At 44.3% G+C, this 21,777-nt stretch overlaps 1 protein-coding gene across 1 annotated transcript; it reads left to right on the top strand.

Annotated features, from left to right (window-relative positions):
• Window positions 1-490: 490 nt before the first annotated feature.
• Window positions 491-21,430, top strand: LOC112221027 (protocadherin-12). Its single transcript, XM_024383087.2, has 4 exons — window positions 491-4,004; window positions 6,121-6,212; window positions 8,484-8,632; window positions 19,430-21,430. The coding sequence occupies exons 1-4, from the start codon at window positions 1,083-1,085 to the stop codon at window positions 19,834-19,836; spliced, it is 3,570 nt and encodes a 1,189-aa protein (XP_024238855.1). The 5' UTR covers window positions 491-1,082; the 3' UTR covers window positions 19,837-21,430.
• Window positions 21,431-21,777: the final 347 nt, after the last annotated feature.

The raw sequence follows: 21,777 nt of genomic DNA, 5'->3' as shown, positions 1-21,777 counted from the left end.
TGAGAAACCCAACAAAAACCACATCATATTACAACAAAAATATGTTTTCTACTGACAAGTTTGAAGTTGCCCACACATTTATCAGCAAGTGCTATCTAGTGTTTAGGATTTCTGTCGCGAGCCCAGACCGTAGATCATGCAGCTCTGAGTGGAGAGTAGGCCTGGTTACAGCTAAAAGTCCCATAGGGGCAGAGCTTCAAGCCGACTACTGAGTTAAAGATCCACAATGCAAGGCTCTGATGGTTTTTTGAATATTGCAGGAAAAAATGAACAAGGCAAAATGTGGTCTGGGGGCAGAGCGGGAGGATCACATTTCTTTAAAAGCACTCAAATGTTGTTTCAACTCCTGCTTAATTTCCTGAGGGCCCATTTTTTTCTTTCTGTTTTAGGTTGTGGAGTCCAGATTTGCATATGCTCCATGCCTCCTGTTCTGATTGGCTGGGTCCTCCCCTGCTTGTATCATCACAGATCCAAACTTCCTCAGTGTTCTCCTAACTTTACTTTGTAGCTACAAGCTGATGAACCGAGAGGCTGGGAGCCAGCAGCTGTGTGAGTGAGTGAGTAATGCAGTAAGCTATGAGTGTATGTATGTCTAAGAGAGGGAGGCAAGAGTTATAGTTATAGGGTTTGTAATTTGGTTCTCTGACTCAACTTAAGGGTTGTAAGGTTGTTGGTATAAAAAAGGATGTAGGGTTATCTTTAATTTCATTTTAAGTCTGTTTTGTTAGGAAATACATTCGATTGTTTCATTGATAGATTTAGCTGTAATTGTTGGTACATTTTGTGCTGATATTCAGAGCTCTGTAAAAGTGTAAGAATATGGGTGGATGAGCAGTTTGATTCATGGTTTTTACTGATAAAAACATAATTCTATGTTTTGTTGATTTATAACTCAGATATTGAACTATCAACATTTTACTGTAGCAGGCTATTTTCAAAGGAGATATTTTCTATCAAAAGGTTTGACTTTTTTTCATCAGTCATCAGTATTTAAATTGAAGAAGATCATTTTAGAGTAGGGGCAAAGAATTACACCACCTTATCTCAGTAGTTTATAGTGGGTGTTAGACATGCCCTTTTAAATGCTGGACAGGACAGTAATATCTCACACAGTCATGCTGCTGGCTCTACTGCTGGTTCTGTGTCTTGCTTCTGGGGCCCAGTGTTCAGACCCGGCCCCATTAACTGTTATGTACAGAGTCTGGGAGGAGCAGCCTGTGGGCACCAGGGTCGGCCATCTGGTCGATGACCTGCGTCAGAGAGGCGAGACAGAGGCATTGGAGGATTTCCAGGTCGTGGAGCATGGTCAAGCCCTGCCTTTCTCCATCGGAGCGAGCGATGGAACTCTCTCCACTCTGGGACAGCTGGACCGGGAGGAGCTGTGTCGAGGCTCGGACCTGTGTGAGTTGGCCTTCAGTGTCCTCTACAGGAAAGGTGGTGCTATCCACTTTCTGAGGGTGCGGGTGGAGGTGATGGACCTGAATGACCACAGCCCCACCTTCCCCAGTGGCAAGCAGGAATTGGAGATCTCTGAGACGGCCACGTTGAGGATGCGGATTCCCCTGGACCGAGCCGTTGACCCGGATGCCGGCCCCAATGGACTGCAGACCTACTCACTGTCCGTTAACCAGCACTTTGCCCTGGATGTAAGGAGCACTGCGGATGGGCCAAAGCAAGCAGAGCTGGTGGTGATAAAGGAGCTGGACAGGGAGGTGCAGTCCTCCTTCGAGCTGACTCTGGTGGCCTGGGACAAGGGGAACCCTCCCAGGTCAGGCAGTACTCTGGTCAGAGTCAAAGTCTTGGACTCTAACGATAACAGCCCCATGTTTGAGGATGGCACCCCCACCGTGGAACTAACTGAGGACACAGCCCGTGGGACTATCGTCATCAACCTCAAGGCCACGGACCCTGATCAAGGGGCCAATGGGGAGGTTGAGTACTCTCTAAGCAAACATGCTCCACCTGAGGTGCAGAAGCTTTTCAGTGTCCACCCCCAGAGTGGGGCAGTGACCTTAAAAGGCGAACTGGACTATGAGGACAAACACTCTTATGAGGTGGACATCCAGGCTCGGGATCTTGGGCCCAACGCCATCCCCTCTCACTGTAAACTACACGTCAAGCTGAGGGACGTCAATGATAATGCACCAAGGATCCACGTGACTTGGACTCCTCCTGATTCCCCAGTGGCAACTGTTTTAGAGGGTGCACCGGAGGACACGTTCCTTGCACTGGTGATGGTCTCTGATGCAGACTCCGGGGACAATGGGAATGTGCACGCCCACATCTGGCACGGATCAGGCCACTTCCGCCTCAAGAAAATCCATGGCGACAACTACATGATCGTAACCAATGGCACCCTGGATCGCGAAAAGGTCATGGAGTATAACCTCACGTTACTTGCCCAGGATTACGGTGACCCTCCACTGTCATGTGTTAGATACCTAGTTGTCCATGTGTTGGATGAGAATGACAATGCCCCTGTGTTCTCCAAGTCCCACTACAGGGCTTCCTTCAAGGAGAACAATGCCGTAGGCCTACAGGTCCTCAAGGTAGAAGCTAATGATGTGGACATTGAGCTCAGCGGCAGGGTGTCCTACTCCATCCGAGAGTCCAATGAACTGGGAACTCCCACGGCGTCTTTTGCCATCCACCCCATCAGTGGAGTAGTCAGCGCCCAGCAGTCATTGGACTATGAGGAGTCTCCCACCTACTCCTTCATCGTGGAGGCCATAGACCATGGGCATCCACCCCTCACCAGCACTGCCACGGTACTCATCGAGATCCAGGATGTCAATGACAACTACCCCGTCATCAAGGAGCCAATGCCAAAGAAAGGCATAGCCTTTGTGAGCGTCCCTGTTAACGCAGAGAAGGGGGAGATGGTGACAGAGCTAGGGGATGGTGCTGAAGAAGGCTCCACCTATCCTCCGATCGATCGCTCTGCACAAAATGGACTTTCAGGATTCCTGGCCACTACCATCAAGGCCAACGATCTAGACTCTGGCCTCAATGGAAGACTCAGCTACATGATCACAGATGGAAACCCCACAGGACTGTTCAGACTCGATGACACTACCGGACAACTGTATGTTAACACGACCAATGCGACAGAGCTCATTGGGAAGACTTTCAAAGTGGATATCGCTGTATCGGACAAGGGCTCTCCAAGGCTAGTGACAAAGGTCACTTTGGAGGTGACTTTCGTCAACTTGCGGGACCATCTGAAGAACTCAGCCCCTGGTAACCGTGGCCATCTGAGTTTCACCATGATGATGGCCATATGCCTTGGGGCCAGCTGCCTCCTGCTTCTCCTGGCTGTTGCCCTGGTGACCACCTTCTGTCGACCCACAAAACGAGATAACCATGCCTACAACTGCAGGATGGCTGAGTCCACCTACACACGTCACCCTCGCCGTCCACAGAAGAACATCAGGAAGACGGACATCCAGCTGGTGCCAGTCCTGAGGGGACGAAGGGAGGACCCTCCGGAAGATGAGGATGAAGCCCAGCCCCTCTCCCCTATGCCCCTGGTGGTTGAAGAGCAGCACACTGAAAGGCAATACAGCATAGCCACCTCCATGCACCCAACAGTCCACTCCCAGGCCTACCCTGATGGGGGCGCAACGCTGCCAGTCTCCCATACCAGAACACTCAGGAAACCTGGGAGCATCGAGCTGGACGGCACTCTACCTCGAACCCCCACCACTCCTTACCGAACCCTGCGCAAGGCAAGAAACCCTTCGTTGTCCTCCTCACTCTCTCAGACCAGCACCCTGAAGCGACATGGGAACTCTGAGATCCAGGCTAGGCCTGATGTTGAAGAGCCAGAACCATCCTCCCCAGTGTCCCAGGTAGCAACACTTAGAAGGTCCAAGAACACAGACACCAGAGGTGGACATGATGCTGAAGACCACAGACGGATGCTGAGGAACTTAGTCCGTCTCTCCATGGCTGCCTTCGGAGATAACTCCATCGAGCTGTCTGCTGCCTCTCCAGAAGTACAGGTAATAAACATTTTAGTTATAAATACTACAAACATGAATGCACATTTGGTATATATCATGCAATGCATTACCTTGATTTCCATCATTCTCATGTTAGATGATACCGTATATACATCTAACTAATAACAGACTTTTGTTTTGTAAATAGGCCTTCTTTTTTTCACTTAAAGAATTACTGTAAGTAATTAAGTTTAACCTACAGGAATATGAATGTAATGTCCTGAGAGCAAATATTTTTCTCCCTCTGTTCCTCTCTGCTATTTTGGCCTGGTGTTTAGCTTACATATAGGAAGCCTGAGGGGACAGCTGACAGATGATGCTGGAGCCAAAGCATTGAGTTTATTCAGGTGCTCATGTGTCAGCCACTGTAATCCTGTCTACTTCTGTGTCCCCGAGCAATCTCTCCTTTTACTCAATATCACATAACAGATTCATACAGGGGAGGAAAAATGCCAGGAAGAATCAGTAGACCACTCTTATTCTCTAAGGGGGAAGCCCAGCCAAAGTAAGCTCTGATATGTCTGTAGTGTAAGGTAATACTGCCTTGACATGTAAGGACCTCGAGTCGTCAGTTACAAATGGACCAAATTGCTATTTCTGAGCTCACTTTAAGCAAAGAAAAACAGCAACTGTAAAGGTCTGGTTTCCAACTACTCCAGAAGTGCTGTGCTAGTCAAACGATGCATCCTCATTGAGGGAGAATTCATGCAGTCGACAATGCCAAACACCCAATGGGCTTAGAACATAGAGTCTGGCAAGGTCTGAAGGCCTCATGTGAATTCCATTTTAACAGCAGGAAGAGGCCTGATTCTTGACCCACCTTTCCTGTACCCCCGCCCGCTCGCCCGCCCGCCCGGCCCGCCCGCTCGCCCCACTTGGCACTTTGGCTTTAGAGTCCCCCCGTCCTCCACCTCCACACGTTCATATTTCGGGGGTTCATCCTGGAAGGAAACGGGTCAGAGAAGAATAGTCCTTTATGTAAAAGCACTTTCCTGTCCACCCTCGACCCTCTGTGTGCAACACATACATGTGCCTACACACACACACACACACACACACTTCCCTCTCTTCACATCACAAAGCCTGTTTCCTCTCTGAGCTTGGGGCCACAGTTAGCAGCACATCCGGTCCTATAAAAAAGATGCCAGCACAAACCGCTCCAATTGTCTAATTGAATGACACCCATTCCCTCTCCCACAGAAAGTCACCTTTCTTTCACATGTTGCAACAGTTAAACCAACATATACCATGAACATAGATAAACAATGAGAACCACAGTACTTCATGGTATTTACATGCTGTTCAATTTAGTAGATTAAAAACTCTGACGTTTGTCGGCATTGCCTTTGTCAGGGAGTTAAACGATATCCCATACAGTTGGTATAAAACTGTCCAAACAGCCTCAATACACTACATTCCCCAAGCACTAGTTTGTTATTCTGACTTCTGTGTTATAATATCAGTAGCTGGTTTCCATACAATTAGTGACATATTTTCATGCGGATATTCTCAAATCTGAGAATTTCCTCACTAGAGGTGCGCTTCCATCAAACGGACTTTTTGCGAATAAAATGTTGTGCGTTATGATGAAGGGCACATAAAAAACACTTTTGGACTTATGTTTCCATGTACCGAATAAAAAGTTCTATGTGTTTCCAATCAATTGTTATCTTTGTCGATGATTTTGGCACAAAAAGTATTTGATAAAGAGCAAATGTGCCCACTCTGGTCTTGGCACCAACAGCTTGCAGATAGGCTACAGTGCAGACGGTACATGATGAGATTATGGATAAGAGCGAGATCATTTTTATTACTAAATTAGCAGCCAAGCACCGATTCCAACGCTTTTCCATTGTAATTGTTGCAGATTTCGTTTTACAGACACAAATGTATCGCACCATGTCCAACGAACAAAATGTCTATTGACATTTATGAAATTGTACCGACACTTAGTCTTTCCATCACACCTGTCCTGTTATTTCTTTTCATAAGGCATGACTTAACATAAAAAGGTTGGCTGGAAACATGGTTACTGTCTACTAACTCCTCTCTCCTCCTGCAAATTTAAAACAAGGTTACTGTCTCCTAACCCCTTTCTCCTCCTGCCAATTTACAGCAGATCTCCCAGCTCCTTTCCCTGCTACACCAGGGCCAGCTGCAGCCGAGACCCAACTTCCGAGGCAACAAGTACTCCCATCGCGCTGGCAGGTGAGTACATTTCCACTTTCTTTTTTTCTTTTTCTTCCCTTTTTCTTTTAATGATCCCTCCTTTGTTTCAGAGCCATTTGGCTGTTGATCACTACTACCGCTACATGCATCGTTTATGTGAGATTTTCATTATGTATTTTTTGACAAAATGTTGACTTATCTCAAAAGCGTATATCTTTACAACGTCATGTTTTCTATTTATATGTATCCTTTATATGTATGTACAAGTTATCCCATTAAGATGTTTTTCTCTGCTCGAAGGCACCTTATAAATAATTATAGTTTCAAATGCTCCTATGAATATAACTAGGCAATAGAGCTCAGGTTTGTGTCTGATAAACCGGAAGACCACCTCTGCCCTCAGTCTGCCAGTAACAGGAAGAGTGTCTCATAACCTAGGTGATCTGCCAGTCAGTCAATGTGTCAGGGGGCATGTTAGAGCATGACTCACTGCCCTGACTCATGCCTCTAGGGCAGGAACCAGCACATCCAATGACCACAATGTTATTATCATCTGTAGTGAGAGGTTTATATGGTCGTGAGAGGTTTATATCTGGTTTGGCTTCTTAGCTAACACGAGGAATGAAGAGTCTGTCATAGTGTTTTCTTTCATTGAGATCATCTTAAAACAAGACACAGGCACAATGCAGACTTTTCTCCTCTACTCGGGTATCTTTTTTTATGTGTCATCATGACACATAAAAACATGTTGACCCCCCCACTGAGAGGTGACATTAGTCTACCTGATTGGGTGAGACTTCCTGTCTCTGGCCTGATTGGCCTAGCCATCTCCCTTGGGTCCAGGTCTGTCTGGCTCTGACTGGCTCAGATAACGTCTCTGGCAGGGAGCATGTTCTGTTATCAGTCTATACCTCAAGTCTCTGGTATTTTATCATTAATCACTAAAACACCTAGAAGTACAGTGCATTTGGAGGGTATTCAGACCGCTTGACTTTTTCCACATTTTGTTACATTACAGCCTTATTCTAAAATCGTTTTTTTGCCCTCATCAATCTACACACAATGCCCCATAATGACAAACCAAAAAACGTTTTTTTTGAAATGTCCGCAAATTTGTTAAAGATAAAAAAACGGAAATATCACATTTACAAAAGTATTCAGACCCTTTACTCAATACTTTGTTGAAGCACCTTTGGCAGTGATTACAGCCTTAAGTATTTTTGGATATGACGCTACAAGCTTGGAACACCTGTATTTGGGTAGTTTCTTCTAATTCTTCTCTGCAGATCCTCTCAATCTCTGTCAGGTTGGATGGGGAGCGTCACTGCACAGATATTTTCAGGTCTCTCCAGAGATGTTCGATCTGGTTCAAGTCCGGGCTCTGGCTGGGCCACTCAAGGACATTCAGAGACTTGTCCCGAAGCCACTACTGCATTGTCTTGGCTGTGTGCTTAGAGTCGCCCCAGTCTGAGGTCCTGAGCACTCTGGAGCAGGTTTTCATCAAGGATCTGTTTGTACTATGCTTCGTTCATCATTCCCTCGATCCTGACTAGTCTCCCAGTCCTTGCCGCTGAAAAACATCCCCACAGCATGATGCTGCCATCACGATGCTTCACCGTAGGGATGTTTCCAGGTTTCCTCTAGATGTGACACTTGGCATTTAAGCCAGAGTTCAATCTTGGTTTCAACAGACCAGAGAATCTTGTTTCTCATGGTCTGAGAGTCTTTAGGAGCCTTTTGGAAAACTCCAAGCGGGCTGTCATGTGCCTTTTACTTAGGAGTGGCTTCAATCGGGCCACCTGATTGGTGGAGTGCTTCAACCTTATTAAATTGTAAAAAAAATAAATGCTTCTTAGCAAAGTGCAATTTCTCAAGCAATATTTTTGCCAGGACTGTCTGGGAGGAGAGAGGTTTGGAACTACCTTTCTTATTGGTCTATTAACTAATTTACCCCCTGGTGATGTCACAAGACAGGCCCAAACTCCATCCCACCAGAAACTTTGGGCAGTCTTTATTAACAGCTCTTACACTAAAATGGCATTATCATAATTTTCAGAGTATTGTTCCAACCTCTTGATGTGGCAATATATATAAAACACAGGAAAATGAAGGTTTTGACTGCACTGGTCCTTTAAACTATTATATTGAGCTCAGATCAGCATATTTCCAGAATGGAATCAACTTTCTCCCATCCAAATTTGGGAAAATTGAACAGGACAGTCATAATGATGGTTCCACAAGATGGCTGACGTTGGTTCTAAAATGTCCTCCCTCACTGTCCCTGACACTCCCCTGTCTGCTTCCCTGAAGGACCGGCGTTCAGGACACTGATTGTCAGAGCACCAAGGACAGTGGCCATGGCGAGAGTGAAGCCGGAGACATGGACTGGGACACGGGCCGAGACTCCCCTGTCAACCTGCTACTGGAGGAGGACCTTAACACCCTGCTCAACAACCCTGGTAAGAACCGTTTTTATTTTTCAATGAAACCTTTATTTTACTAGGTTGTCCCATAGACATCCGAAAACCCTTTCACCACTAAAGAGAACATATACTATTTTATAGTCAACAAACAACAATAACATTGAAGAAAACTTCAAACAAATAATGGTCAAAACTAACAAAGAGAAAATATATTTACTTGCATTCCTAGCTCTCTGTGGGGCTTCATTCTGTTCTGACAATTCATAGCTGACTTAAATGACTAACAATGGGTGTTTTCACTCAGCCGTAGAGATTCACATTGGGATATACTGTATGTGAAACAGTAGTGAGCGCAGCGCTCTGTACGGTCGAACAGACTAATATGTTCACATTCTATAGTCCAACATACACAGTGAATATATGTGTGGAGTTCCTTCCAGGTATTGTTCAGGTCATTGTCTCGTTCTGACTAGGGGCCCTGTCTTTGTTCTTTTCAAATCAAAGACACACCCCTTAGTTTTTCTCACTTAAGACCTCCGGGCAAATACAGGGATTTCTATCTTTCGGTTGATCTTCAGTGAGAGCAATATAGAGTCTATGCTGGTACAGTAATCTCACACAGGGGTGTTACAAAGACCTGCGTGTGTGTCTGTGTGTAATCCTTGAGTCACCCGTACCCAAAGGCAAAGGGGTCCTCCATTAGCGTTGTAAGTCACACTATATTTGTGAGACACGCGAATGGTGAGAAGCTCAGGCTCTTTGAGGATTCCTGACTACGTTTAAGCCGCCTGTTTCTCAGATGTTTTGTCTTCTCACCTGGAGAGTCGTTCTTTCTTGTATTTTGCTATGGTAGTCCCATTTTCTAAGCTGTATAGAGCAACCAGACAGACACACCCCGTCACCACCACCCACTCTTCCCTGAGGCAGTGAACAGATAGTCTCACCTCTGACATCATGTTTCAAATCCAATTTGTTTGCCACATGCTTCGTAAACAACAAGGTGTAGTGAAATGCTTACTTACGGGGCCCTTCCCAACGATGCAGAGAGAAAGAAAATTGAGAAACTAAGAAAAGTCAAACACATAATAATATAAGTAAAAATAGATACACAATAAGTAAGGATAACTTGGCTGTATACACGGGTTACCAGTACCGAGCCAATGTGCAGGGGTACGAGGGAATTTAGGTCAACTGCTACCTACATGTACAAATTACCTTGACTAACCTGTACCCCAGCACATTGACTCGGTATTGGTACCCCCTGTATATAGCCTCGTTATTGTTATGTCATTTTCTTGTGTTACTTTTAGATTTTATTGATTAGATTTTTTTTAACTTTAGTTTATTTAGTCAATATTTTCTTAACTCTATTTCTTGAACTGCATTGCTGGTTAATGACTTGTAAGTAAGCATTTCACGGTAAGGTCTACACCTGTTGTATTCGGTCTGTGTGATGAATAAAATTGGATAGAGTGACAGATAGTAAACAGTAGCAGAATAGTATGTGATAAGTAAAAAAAAAAAATGTAGTGCAAAAGTGGTCTATGCAGAGGGTCTGGGTAGCTGTTTGGTTAAATATTTAACTAACTATTTAGCAGTCTTATGGCTTGCGGGTAGAAGCTGTTCAGGGTCCTGTTAGTTCCAAACTTGGTTTATCGGTACCGCTTGCCGTGCGGTAACAGAGAGAACTGTCCATGAATTGTATGGCTGAAGTCTTTGGCAATTTTTATGGTCTTCCTCTGACACCACCTGGTATAGAGGTACTGGATGGCAGGGAGCTCGCCCCCAGTGATGTACTCCGAAATACCTTCTGTAGCACCTTGCGGTCGGCTGCCAAGCAGTTTCCATACCAAGCAGTGATGCAGCTAGTCAAGATGCTCTCAATGGTGCAGCTGTAGAACCTTCTGAGAATCTATGCCAAATATTTTCAGTCTCCTGAGGGAGAAGAGTCATTGTCGTGCCTCTTCACAACTATGTTGGTGAGTTTGGACCATGATAGATCCTTAGTGATATCGACACAGAGGAACTTGAAGCTTTCGGCCCGCTCCACTACAGCCACGTCAATGTGAATGGAGGCGTGCTCGGCCCTCCGTTTCCTGTAGTCAACACTTGTTTTTTTCCATCAGTTCCTTTGTCTTGCAGACATTGAGGGAGAGGTTGTTTTCCTGGCACCACAATGCCAGGTCTCTGACCTCCTCCCTGTAGGCTATCTCATTGTTGTTGGTGATCAGGCCTAGCACCGTTGTGTCTTCAGAAAACTTTAAAATGGTGTTGGAGTCGTGCGCTTCCATGCAGTCGTGGGAGGAACAGGGAGTACAGAAGTACAGATTTGCCAAATGGAGGGCGAGTGAGAGCTTTGTATGCATCTGTGTGAGTGGAATAAAGGTGATCTAGAGTTTTTTTCACCTCTAGTTGTATAGATGACATTCTGATAGAAATGAGGTAAGACTGATTTCAGTTTCCCTGCATTAAATTCACCAGCCACTAGGAGCGCCTCCTCTGGATGAGCATTTACAGCTCATTGAGTGCGGTCTTAGTGCCAGCATCTCCAACTTCTTAATCATAGACTCAATTTTGTCCCGCATATTGAATATAGTTGCGGAGAGTCCCTGTGATCCTAGATTCAGGTCATTCAGGTGAGAAAAAACATCACCCAGATAGGCCAGTTATGTGAGAATCTCATCATCATGCAAGACAAGTGAAAATCATGGTCAGTAAAGAAAACTTTAAGCTCGTCTCTCAATTCAATACTTTGCCCCTTGATAACCAGCACACTTCTGTCTGTTGTTAAAGCGTTACATGGTCGCTGCCTTTATCATTGCGTAGTGCAGAAAATACACGAGAGTTCAGGGGCCTTGCTTTAACAAAGTTAACCATGTTCACTGTAGTGCCCAAAATGTCTTTCAAGCTGTCAGGCATTCCCTTGGCAGAAAGAGCCTCTCAGTGGAGGCTGCAGTGTACCCAAGTGGCATCAGGAGCAACTTCTTGCATGTCATGGCTTTTGCACCATCACTAAAGATACCAACACATCTTGACCACCAAAGTCCATTTGATGTCACAAAGCTGTCCAATACTTTAAAAATGTCCTCTCCTGTTGTCCTGGTTTTCCAGTGGTTTGCAGAAGAGAATGTCTTCCTTAATTGACCACCCATAAACATAATGGACATATACCAGGAGCTGTGCCAGGCCCGCCACGTCTGTTGACTCATCCAGCTGTAACACATAGAATTCACTGGCTTGTATGCGAAGCAGTAATTGTTTCAAATCTCCTGCCATGTCACTGATGCGTCGTGAAACAGTGTTGTTTGATGAAGGCACTGTCTGTATAGTTTTTTGGGGCTTTTTCCCCCAGCATTGTCCCAGCCATATCCGCGGCAGCAGGAAGAATGAAGTCCTCCACAATAGTATGGGGCTTGCCTGTCCTAGCCACTCGGTAGCTCACCATTTAAGACGCTTCTAGCCCCTTCTTATTAATGGTATCTGTTGCTTTTATACATCTTACTACTTGAAAGTTGTCTTAATTCTCGCAATAGAATAATATGCATGTTCAAATAGGCTTGTTTTGCTTCTAAATGTCTGCGCAAGAGTGAAAGTTTCATTGAGTTGTGAGATAGTACTTTTGCACATATAACACACTGTGGCTGAGGAAAGGCACTACTCCCAATATAAGTGAACCCCAAATCAATCTAGTTCTCATCAGATTCACAACTGTCAGTGTCCATGCTAGCTGGGCTAACAACAAATGTATAATTACTGATGCTAGCGTTGGATGTGCTCATGGAAGCAGACCAACTTGTGTCATCAACAGGTGCAGGTGTAGTACTGCTGGTAGTAACAGTACTACCAGTAGAGCTGGTGTGTGTCTCTATGGACGCGGGCCTTACTTTCTTTTTGACCATTTAGCCATTTTAGAGCAAACCGGAATGAGCAGCAGCTATGTTTGGCTACATACGGACGATTAATGAAATTCCTGCTAGAGAAAAACAGTTAATGTGATTGAATGTTAATTATTCAACTAGGCTTCCTGTATTTGACATTGTGTTGTTATTTCGCTGAACACAAGATGGTTTCATTTTATTTTTGTATGTTATCCGTGTCGTCGTTCAGTCATGACTCAGTGAAACATAAGATATTCCGATTTTCAATGTCCCGTTGGTAGGATATTTGTGATCGTAGCTAGTCTATTTTGTTATCCAATGATTGTACGTTGGCTAATAGGACTGATGGTAAAGGCAGATTGCCCACCTGCCGTCGGATCCTTACAAGGCACCCCGAAGAACGTCCCCAATATCTCTGTCTCTTATTCATGTGAATGACAAGATTTGGGCCTTGTCGGGTGTCTGAAGTAAATCCTTTGCGTCTGACTCGTTAAAGAACAAATCTGTGTCCAGTACGAGGTGAGTAGTCGCTGTCCTGATATCCAAAAGCTCTTTTCGATCATAAGACGGTAGGAGAAACATTATGTACAAAAAACGTTTACAAATAAGGTGAAAAAACACAACATAACACAATTGGTTAGGAGTCTGTAAAACGGCAGCCTTCTCCTCCGGCGCCATTCTTCTTAGAAGATTTCTATGGGCACAAGCACTGTTCATGTCACAATCTGTTCACACCCCTCTTGTTGGTGGAGAGAATTTAGAATTCTTTGTAAAAGCTTATTTCCTGCAATTCTACACATTTTGTCATGGGGCGCAAAGAACATTTAGCCGTTTTAAAGCATATTTTCTTGCAATTCTATACATTTTGCTATGTCTAATGTGTATTCATGTTACGGTTTTCTAGTGGTGATGAAGGAGAGTCGGACCAAACTGCAGCGTGTCGATTTAGATTCATGTTTAATCAAACGAAGAAACACGAACACTACACAAAACAATAAACGTAATCGAAACCGAAACAGCCTATCTAGTGCAAACTAACCGAGAGTACACATAGGACACTAAGGACAATCACCCACGACAAACTCAAAGAATATGGCTGCCTAAATATGGTTCCCAATCAGAGACAACGATAAGCATCTGCCTCTGATTGAGAACCACTCCAGACAGCCATAGACTTTGCTAGATAACCCACTAAGCTACAATCCCAATACCACCACCAAAACCCCAAGACAAACACACCACAATTACAAAAACCCCATGCCACACCCTGGCCTGACCAAATACATAAAGATAAACACAAAATACTTTGACCAGGGAGTGACAATTCATGTGATATTTGAGTGACAAAAAAATTACAACTATATCTATGGGCTAAAAAACCTAAATAAAAAAACGTTAGCTGACATGGGCTTGTTGATCTGGACATTTCTGACAAGTTATAAATAGCTCTCTAATGTATGCAATGACTGACATGACAAGAGGAAAACTGATGACGCACGACCCAATTTCCAAATTGCACCTAGTGCATTCTACTATTACAACTTTCAAGAGTACATTTAAAGTCAGACTGAGTTCCTTAAAACTCAGTCTGACCCCCGCACCCCACCCCTGCCGACCCCTCACGCACCCCACCATTTGGGAACCACTGCTGTAGCGTACTGTTCAGATAGGTTAACTCACGTGTCCAACTCATTCCACGGAGGGCCGAGTGTCTGCGGGTTTTCTCTCCTCACATGTACTTAATTGATGAAATATGGTCATTAATTAGTAAGGAATTCCCCTCGCCTGGCTGTCTATTGACTGAAATCTGGAGACTGACTGTAGGTCTGTAACACGTGTCAAACTCATTCCACGGAAGGCAGAGTGTCTGCTGGTTTTTGCTCCACCCTTGTTCTTAACTGATGAATTAAGGTCACTAATTAGTAAAGCACTTCCCTCACCTGGTTATCTAGGTCTTAATTGAAAGGGAAAACCCACGGATGCTAGGCCCTCCATAAAATTTGACATTTAACATTAACTCCTACAGAACTAAGCATTTCTTGCAGTAAAATGAGTCACCAAATGTAGGCAACATTTTGACTCAGGAACAGGAGTGGAGAAATATAATTTCTTTCTTTCAGCATCTTGAATGTGAATGCGCAGTTAGATACCATCTGTAGAGTTGCTGTCTTTATCAGCATCATAAAAGCTGATCGTATTTCAGCTACATGACATTATGCTGGTGAGCAAGGGTTTATTTAGTCTTCTAGGGCAACATATAATGACAAAAGAGAAGCTGCATGTTTCTAACTATAGACAAGTTGACTAACACAGGGTTTCCCAAACTCGGTCCTGGGTCCCCCCTTGGGTGCATGTTTTGGTTTTTGCCCTAGCACTACACAGCTGATTCAAATAAATAACTCATCATCAAACCCTGGACTAACAAATAGCCTACCAAAATGTCGGAAATTATAAGCAGAAACATATCTAAATAAGGCAACAACGAAAAAACTTTCCACAGTTTCTGACTGCATTTTCTAAATGAGGGGGTTAGGGTTGGGTGCAGGCCTCAGATTTTCACTTGATCCTTTATCACATATAGTCAAGTCAGGCGGTTGTGGATGGTTTATGACCGGTTGTGGTTGGGTTATGACCGGTTGTGGATGGGTTATGACCGGTTGTGGATGGGTTATGACCGGTTGTGGATGGGTTATGACCGGTTGTGGTTGGGTTATGACCGGTTGTGGATGGGTTATGACCGGTTGTGGATGGGTTATGACCGGTTGTGGATGGGTTATGACCGGTTGTGGATGGGTTATGACAGGTTGTGGATGGTTTATGACCGGTTGTGGATGGGTTATGACCGGTTGTGGATGGGTTATGACCGTTTGTAGATGGGATATGACAGGTTGTGGATGGTTTATGACCGGTTGTGGATGGGTTATGACCGGTTGTAGATGGGATATGACCGGTTGTGGATGGTTTATGACCGGTTGTGGATGGGTTATGACCGGTTGTAGATGGGTTATGACCGTTTGTGGATGGGTTATGACAGGTTGTGGATGGTTTATGACCGGTTGTGGATGGGTTATGACCGGTTGTGGATGGGTTATGACCGTTTGTAGATGGGATATGACAGGTTGTGGATGGTTTATGACCGGTTGTGGATGGGTTATGACCGGTTGTAGATGGGATATGACCGGTTGTGGATGGTTTATGACCGGTTGTGGATGGGTTATGACCGGTTGTAGATGGGATATGACCGGTTGTGGATGGTTTATGACCGGTTGTGGATGGGTTATGACCAGTTGTGGATGGGTTATGACCGGTTGTGGATGGGTTATGACCGGTTGTGGATGGGTTATGACCGGTTGTGGATGGGTTATGACCGGTCGTGGATGAGTTATGACCGGTTGTGGATGGGTTATGACCGGTTGTGGATGGGTTATGACAGGTTGTGGATGGTTTATGACCGGTTGTGGATGGGTTATGACCGGTTGTGGATGGGTTATGACCGTTTGTGGATGGGTTATGACCAGTTGTGGATAGGTTATGACCGGTTGTGGATGGTTATTAGCATATTGTGTGCGGGTGAACAAACAACTGTACCATGCACCACTAGTGTGTAGATCAGTGTGTTTTCAGCACCCCTTGTTCAGAATGTGGCCTCACAATCTCTATCTGTCCTTGAGCTCTGCTATTTTCTTTCAAATCTGCATTATTTTGTTTGGTAGCCATATCACCCATTAAAGGGACAGTTCACTTGAAAATCTAAATTGAAACTATAGTCTTAGAGAGGATAGAAGATGAATCACATATCACCAATTGAGTTGTCAGATTTACTAAACCGATGATTATGATCGTTATTAAAGCTGAGCTGACTTTAAATAGATTTGTAGATCTAACGCTTGGTGGTATGCTTTAAACTGCTTCCATATTTGCGGGTGTTTGGTTGTGGTTGTAGTCGATCTACCACAGAAGGGATGTTCTCCACATCAAACCTGTTTGTGTGATGTGGTGTGTGGGGGTTCCTCTGGTTCCAATAAGAAGGTAATTGTTTTCTGAGGATTTAGGGGTTCCCTGCTGGTGGGTCCAGTCTAATTAAGTTTGCAAGGGGGCGAGCCATGGATCACGGAAGATAAAGAGAAGAAGGGAGTGGGAGAGGGAAATTAGATGTAGAGTGGGGGGTGTAGAGAGAGAGGGATGAGGTACAGAGTGGAGGGTGTAGATATAGGGGGATGAGGTATAGAGTGGGGGTATAGAGAGAGGGGATATAGAGAGAGTGTGGGTGTAGAGAGAGGGGATATAGAGAGAGTGGGGGTGTAGAGAGAGAGGATATAGAGAGAGTGGGGGGTGTAGAGAGAGGGGGAGAGCGAGATAAGGAAGTAAGAAGAGTTTGCAGACATAAAAACAAAAGGGGTTAGACCAGGGATCGTCAACTTTGATGGGGGCCACAAAAAATCACAAGGGGCCTTAGTGGCTCGCGGGTCTGCGTACCCACATTCATACCCACACAAGCAGTCAGAGTAGGCATTAGCCTTTTGGGGACCTAAGAAACATTTTTTGCTAAATCTTCTCTCCTTCCCATGGAAAAATGTGTGTAATTGCAGCAAACTTGCTTTAAAACTGCAACATTTTCTCTACTCCCCATGGCAAAATGTGTATAATTGCAGAATTTTAATTTTCTGAATACATTTTATTGCTTTATACACATTTTGCCATGGGGCATAGAGAAAATGTTACAGTTTTAAAGCAAGTTTGCTGCAATTATACACATTTTGTCATAGGGTGGAGAGAAATGTTTGTAGTTTTTAATATGATATTTGAGTGAGAGTGACTAACAAAATCAATCGGGGCCCCACGTCAGTAATTCAACCATGACTACTACAACTTTAGATAGCTGATATGGGCTAATTGAGTGACTGTCAGTGGCTGACAAGAGAAAAACTGCTGATGTACAACCACATTTCAAAATTGCACCCTGTGTATTCTACTATTCTAACTCTCAGGCCCAAATGAGTTCCATTCATTTTTTGGGAAATTGATCCGCGGGCCCAGTACCCCACCCCTGAATTAGACAGTAAGAGGGACAGAGAAACAGAGAGAGAGGGGATGGGGGGGGTTGGAGGGGGCAGAGGTGTTTGCAGAGAAAGCAGCCAGACAAGGAAGCAGCATTTTATTGAACCCAGGCAGTTAGCTTGTGAGTTAATCTCTCTCTCTCTGATGTGGTCTGCTGTGGGGCTAACACTGCCTCCCCAGCCTCCGTGTCAAAGTCAAGCAGTCGCAACAGACCATGTACAAGGGCCAGTCTGCCCCTTTAGGTACTGGCAGTTTATATGCATGCTAGCAATGTTAGCAACGCTCTCTTCTGAGGTCTCCGGGAGACGACAGACATGAAAGATGGCTTTAGAAGTAATGGCGGTTGAGTTGTTCAGGGCCACTTCGTTTGATTACCTGTGTGTGTGGTTTAACAACTCAAGAGTTAAACCCTCCCCCCTCCACAAATATGGAGCTTCCTCTCTTTCATTCAAAAACTCCCACATACATGGAGCTCAGTCTTTGAACATTCCAAACAAATACTGCAGAGGATAACTATCTAACAGGGATTTGGGGGCGAAACATGATATGCGTCTGAACGTCATGTGGGATTTGTGTAGGTTGCTCTTCACTGATGTGTAGGGTAAACACAGTGGGATAAGGATTTGTGTAGGTTGCTCTTCACTGATGTGTAGGGTAAACACAGCAGGATAAGGATTTGTGTAGGTTGCTTTTCACTGATGTGTAGGGTAAACACAGCGGGATAAGGATTTGTGTAGGTTGCTCTTCACTGATGTGTAGGGTAAACACAGCGGGATAAGGAATGGTTTAGTTTATGGATTGAGATTTAAGTCAAGGTCTGTCAGTGTCACAGTGGGGGGAGAGAGTATGAGTGTCTGCGTGTGTGTGTTTGAGAGAGGGAATTAGGGTGTGTGTACTGTATGTATGTGTGTGGGGAGAGATGCTAGCTGCTGGGGTCGTTCAGGAACTTCTCTGCAAGTGTGTGTGTGTTGCTGAGTGTGTGTGCACCAGGTCTGGTTGTGATTTAATGAGGGCCACAGGGTGAGTGATCCACAACAGGCGCTTTTTCTAGGCCACGAGCCTAATCAGATTGAAGTGAGGAAAATCAGGTTAAAGAGTTGGGGAGGCCAAAACAAGAGGAGTCATTCTGGTGTTTTTTATATTTTTTATTCCTGGGGTTGTAACCTGTAGCATGTTGCTTGTGTTTTGTCATTTAAAAATGTCTCTCGATAGTCTCTATCCATTTAGTTGAAATGTGTTATTTTTTAAACATACCATTTAAATGTAAATTATCAGTTATACTACAACTAACACCCCCCCCCCCAAAAAAAAATAGATAAGTTGGTCAAGATAATCAGGCATGGACATCCCCATAATGCCTGGAATGCTTAACTCTAGAGATTGGCTTAGCTTTAAGTGGATTTTCACCCGTTCTGAGTCTATTCATGCTCATTATGTGTAAAACCACTTGGCCACTTTACTTGAGTATAACTCAGGATATAGCCAGGAGATGACAGGAAATGCCAGATAAATATACTCCTCCTGTGATTTCCTCCATCCTGCCCCCCCCCCCAAAGGAAATTGTTTTTGAGCAAGATTGGACTTTTACCTCCATAAGCTTATTTTTTATTAACTTATTTTTCTCTTTGTTGTCTTTAACATACCAGATAATCATTCTCCCATCTTCAGATTTCATTTAATGTTGTTTTCACAGCAGGAAAGGCATTTTCTCAGGCGCAAACAACAACACTGGCCAACAACAACAAACACCATAACAAAGGACACCCATGTGGTGCTTTGTGTCACATCCAGCGATGTATTTCTGTAGAGCTGTTGCTTTGTCTTATATACATGTTGTTAAACTGTTAGTTTTATACTTTATCGACATGTTCTCATCTCTTTCCTTGTCTCTTATCAGATGACGTCTTTGCTGACATAGAGGACCCTGCATGGATGGCCCGCCTCTCCCTCCCCCTCACTGCAGACTACCACAAGAACATTTTTGTCCCCAACGGGCCACCGTCCTCAGACACCCATTGCTCCCCAGACACCCTTGACGACTCCTCCTTCTCCACCTTCGGCAAGACGCCAGAGAAGGATGGCCCGCTGGGCGGGGCCTTGCTCTCCGAGGTCAACACCTTGTTTAACATGCTCCTGACCCAGAAGGGTGACTCCCAGTCACACCCCTCGCCAGATGTGCTCTACAGATTGTCTGCCGCCTACCGGCGCTCGCTGGGGCTGGACGGAGCTGCCAATGCGCCACGGAACTCTGGGAACCCCGAAAAGACGTCCCCTCTGGCTCATTGCTCGGCCCAATTCCCTTAGGCCTTGTCTTAACATGGTTAGGTCATGGAATTCAGTCTAAAAGAAGTTGCTGTAAAAAAGACAGTCTCTACAAGCCAGAATGTTGAATACAATGATATTCAAACGTACGTTGCCGGTTGTCTGTGCTGTTGGTCCTGTTGGCGGTAGGAAGTGTAGATAGGGTATCCACAGGAAAGTGTTGTTTACACAGCTTTTTTGCCACGCCGGTAGTTTTTGTCACTTGTATTTTCCATCTCCTGATGCATTTCAAGTGATGCACAATATGTCAACATTAGCCGAATGTAACTGAATGTTGTTGACCAAAGCGCATTACTTTAAAAGCAGCTTGAAGTGCTTGTGAAATTTGCCAGCTGATTACGTGGGACAACGTTTGGTCTGTGGCATTTTTGACATATTGTGCATGTCGCTTGCGGATTTCGTCAGCATTGAAAATACAAACCAACATACAGACCAACGTACTGAAAGTTGGGTTAATAACACTACTCTGTGGATATTTTCTCTCAGATGACCTCCTACATCAGGACAAAATCAGCAGACAACAGGTAAATTACATTCAAATGAAGTTTATTCAACAGTCTGACTTGTGATGTGACTGTTCACAAAAAGGGAGCCTACATGTTAGAGACGAGAGTCGTCCACTCTTGGATTTGTAGAGGCTATCTTAGACCCAACTCCCGGTTTGAAAACAGTTGCATCAACTTCATTTGATTGGTTCCTGTGTGTTTGGGCTATTTAGAATGTCCAGTATGTTCTTACAATCCCCCCAAACCGGTGACTGTGTTTTCCTTTTTGCTGTGGTTGCAACAGCAACCTCTTCTCCTAACATATCCCCATTAGGAGACGTCAATTACACTATTAGCCCCAGACAGACTGCTTCCCTGTCTGGAACAAGCCAAGGCCAGAAAAGGGAGAGGAGTTAACCTAAGGTCTTTGTTCAGTGCTGGAACACGGTCAATGCACTATACAGTACTCCCTACATAGCACAGAGTGTACATTTAGCTTGAGATAAATGTTACACAAGTAAACTGTTTCCCTCATGTGGCACATTTTCCCCTGTATCATTCTGATTAACTCTCTCTCTCTCTCTCTGGTCAGAAGTGTTTATCAGTGGGAGCAACAACACGGTGCTATTCTTTGTTAGCGTTGTCCATGGTATGAATGGCTGAGTTTGGCAACCCAAGCAAAGAGTCCAAGAAGGAAATGGCTCTTTGTCTTTTCTTAAGAGAAAACACTAGCTAAACTAAGTCCTGTTCCTGAGGATGTCTGCCGCCATTTCCTTCACCTCCATTTTGAGAAATGTCTCCATTGTTGATTACTATTTGTATTTACTCAAGTAAATTCCTTAGCTACTGAAAAATGTCATATTCAGAGGTAAATATGCTGTTTATTGAGGTCTGTGTAAGAAAACATAAACAGGATTTGGTTTTAGATATTTGAATGGCTGTAAAAGTGTTATAAATTAACTTTTTTGACAAAAGGTGTAATTTGTAACTTTGCTTGGGAGAATATGGCATTTTTTTGGCCATAAATCAAACCAGCAGCACTTTGTACATAATATTTTCTAAAACATTTAAATAAAATTATTTGAAAACAGCATCATGCTCATTTCATCCTACAAATTCCACGATGTTGAGGATTTTGACTTTTGTTTTGAATGTTGCGAAATTTGATTTTCTTTGGGTGAGAACATGGAGACTCACTGCAAAAGAACATCTCTAGGAAAAACCTTTGTATGACAATGACCTCTGGTGCTTTTTCCATGTAATTTTTGTATATTGACTCGTGATGAACACTCTTTACATTTGCATTTACGCAATACGGATTGAATAGAGCCCTCAGACTAGACATGACTGGACAGGTGAACGCAAGTGTGCCAGTACCAGATGCTTCTCCTCTCTGTCCAGTCATTAATAATCTGGGATTTGACCAATCAGATTGGCT

The sequence above is a fragment of the Oncorhynchus tshawytscha genome, linkage group LG21 (assembly GCF_018296145.1).
Source record: "Oncorhynchus tshawytscha isolate Ot180627B linkage group LG21, Otsh_v2.0, whole genome shotgun sequence".
Lineage (NCBI taxonomy): Eukaryota > Metazoa > Chordata > Actinopteri > Salmoniformes > Salmonidae > Oncorhynchus > Oncorhynchus tshawytscha.
The sequence above is the reverse complement of the archived record's forward strand: the minus strand, read 5'-3'. Positions and strand labels throughout refer to the sequence as shown.

Excerpts from the sequence above, each read along its gene's own strand:
- LOC112221027 (XM_024383087.2), top strand. The coding sequence starts at position 1,083 with ATGCTGGACAGGACAGTAATATCTCACACAGTCATGCTGCTGGCTCTA. Across the intron at positions 6,213-8,483 it reads TACTCCCATCGCGCTGGCAG|GACCGGCGTTCAGGACACTG; the intron begins GTGAGTACATTT and ends GCTTCCCTGAAG. Across the intron at positions 8,633-19,429 it reads CACCCTGCTCAACAACCCTG|ATGACGTCTTTGCTGACATA; the intron begins GTAAGAACCGTT and ends GTCTCTTATCAG.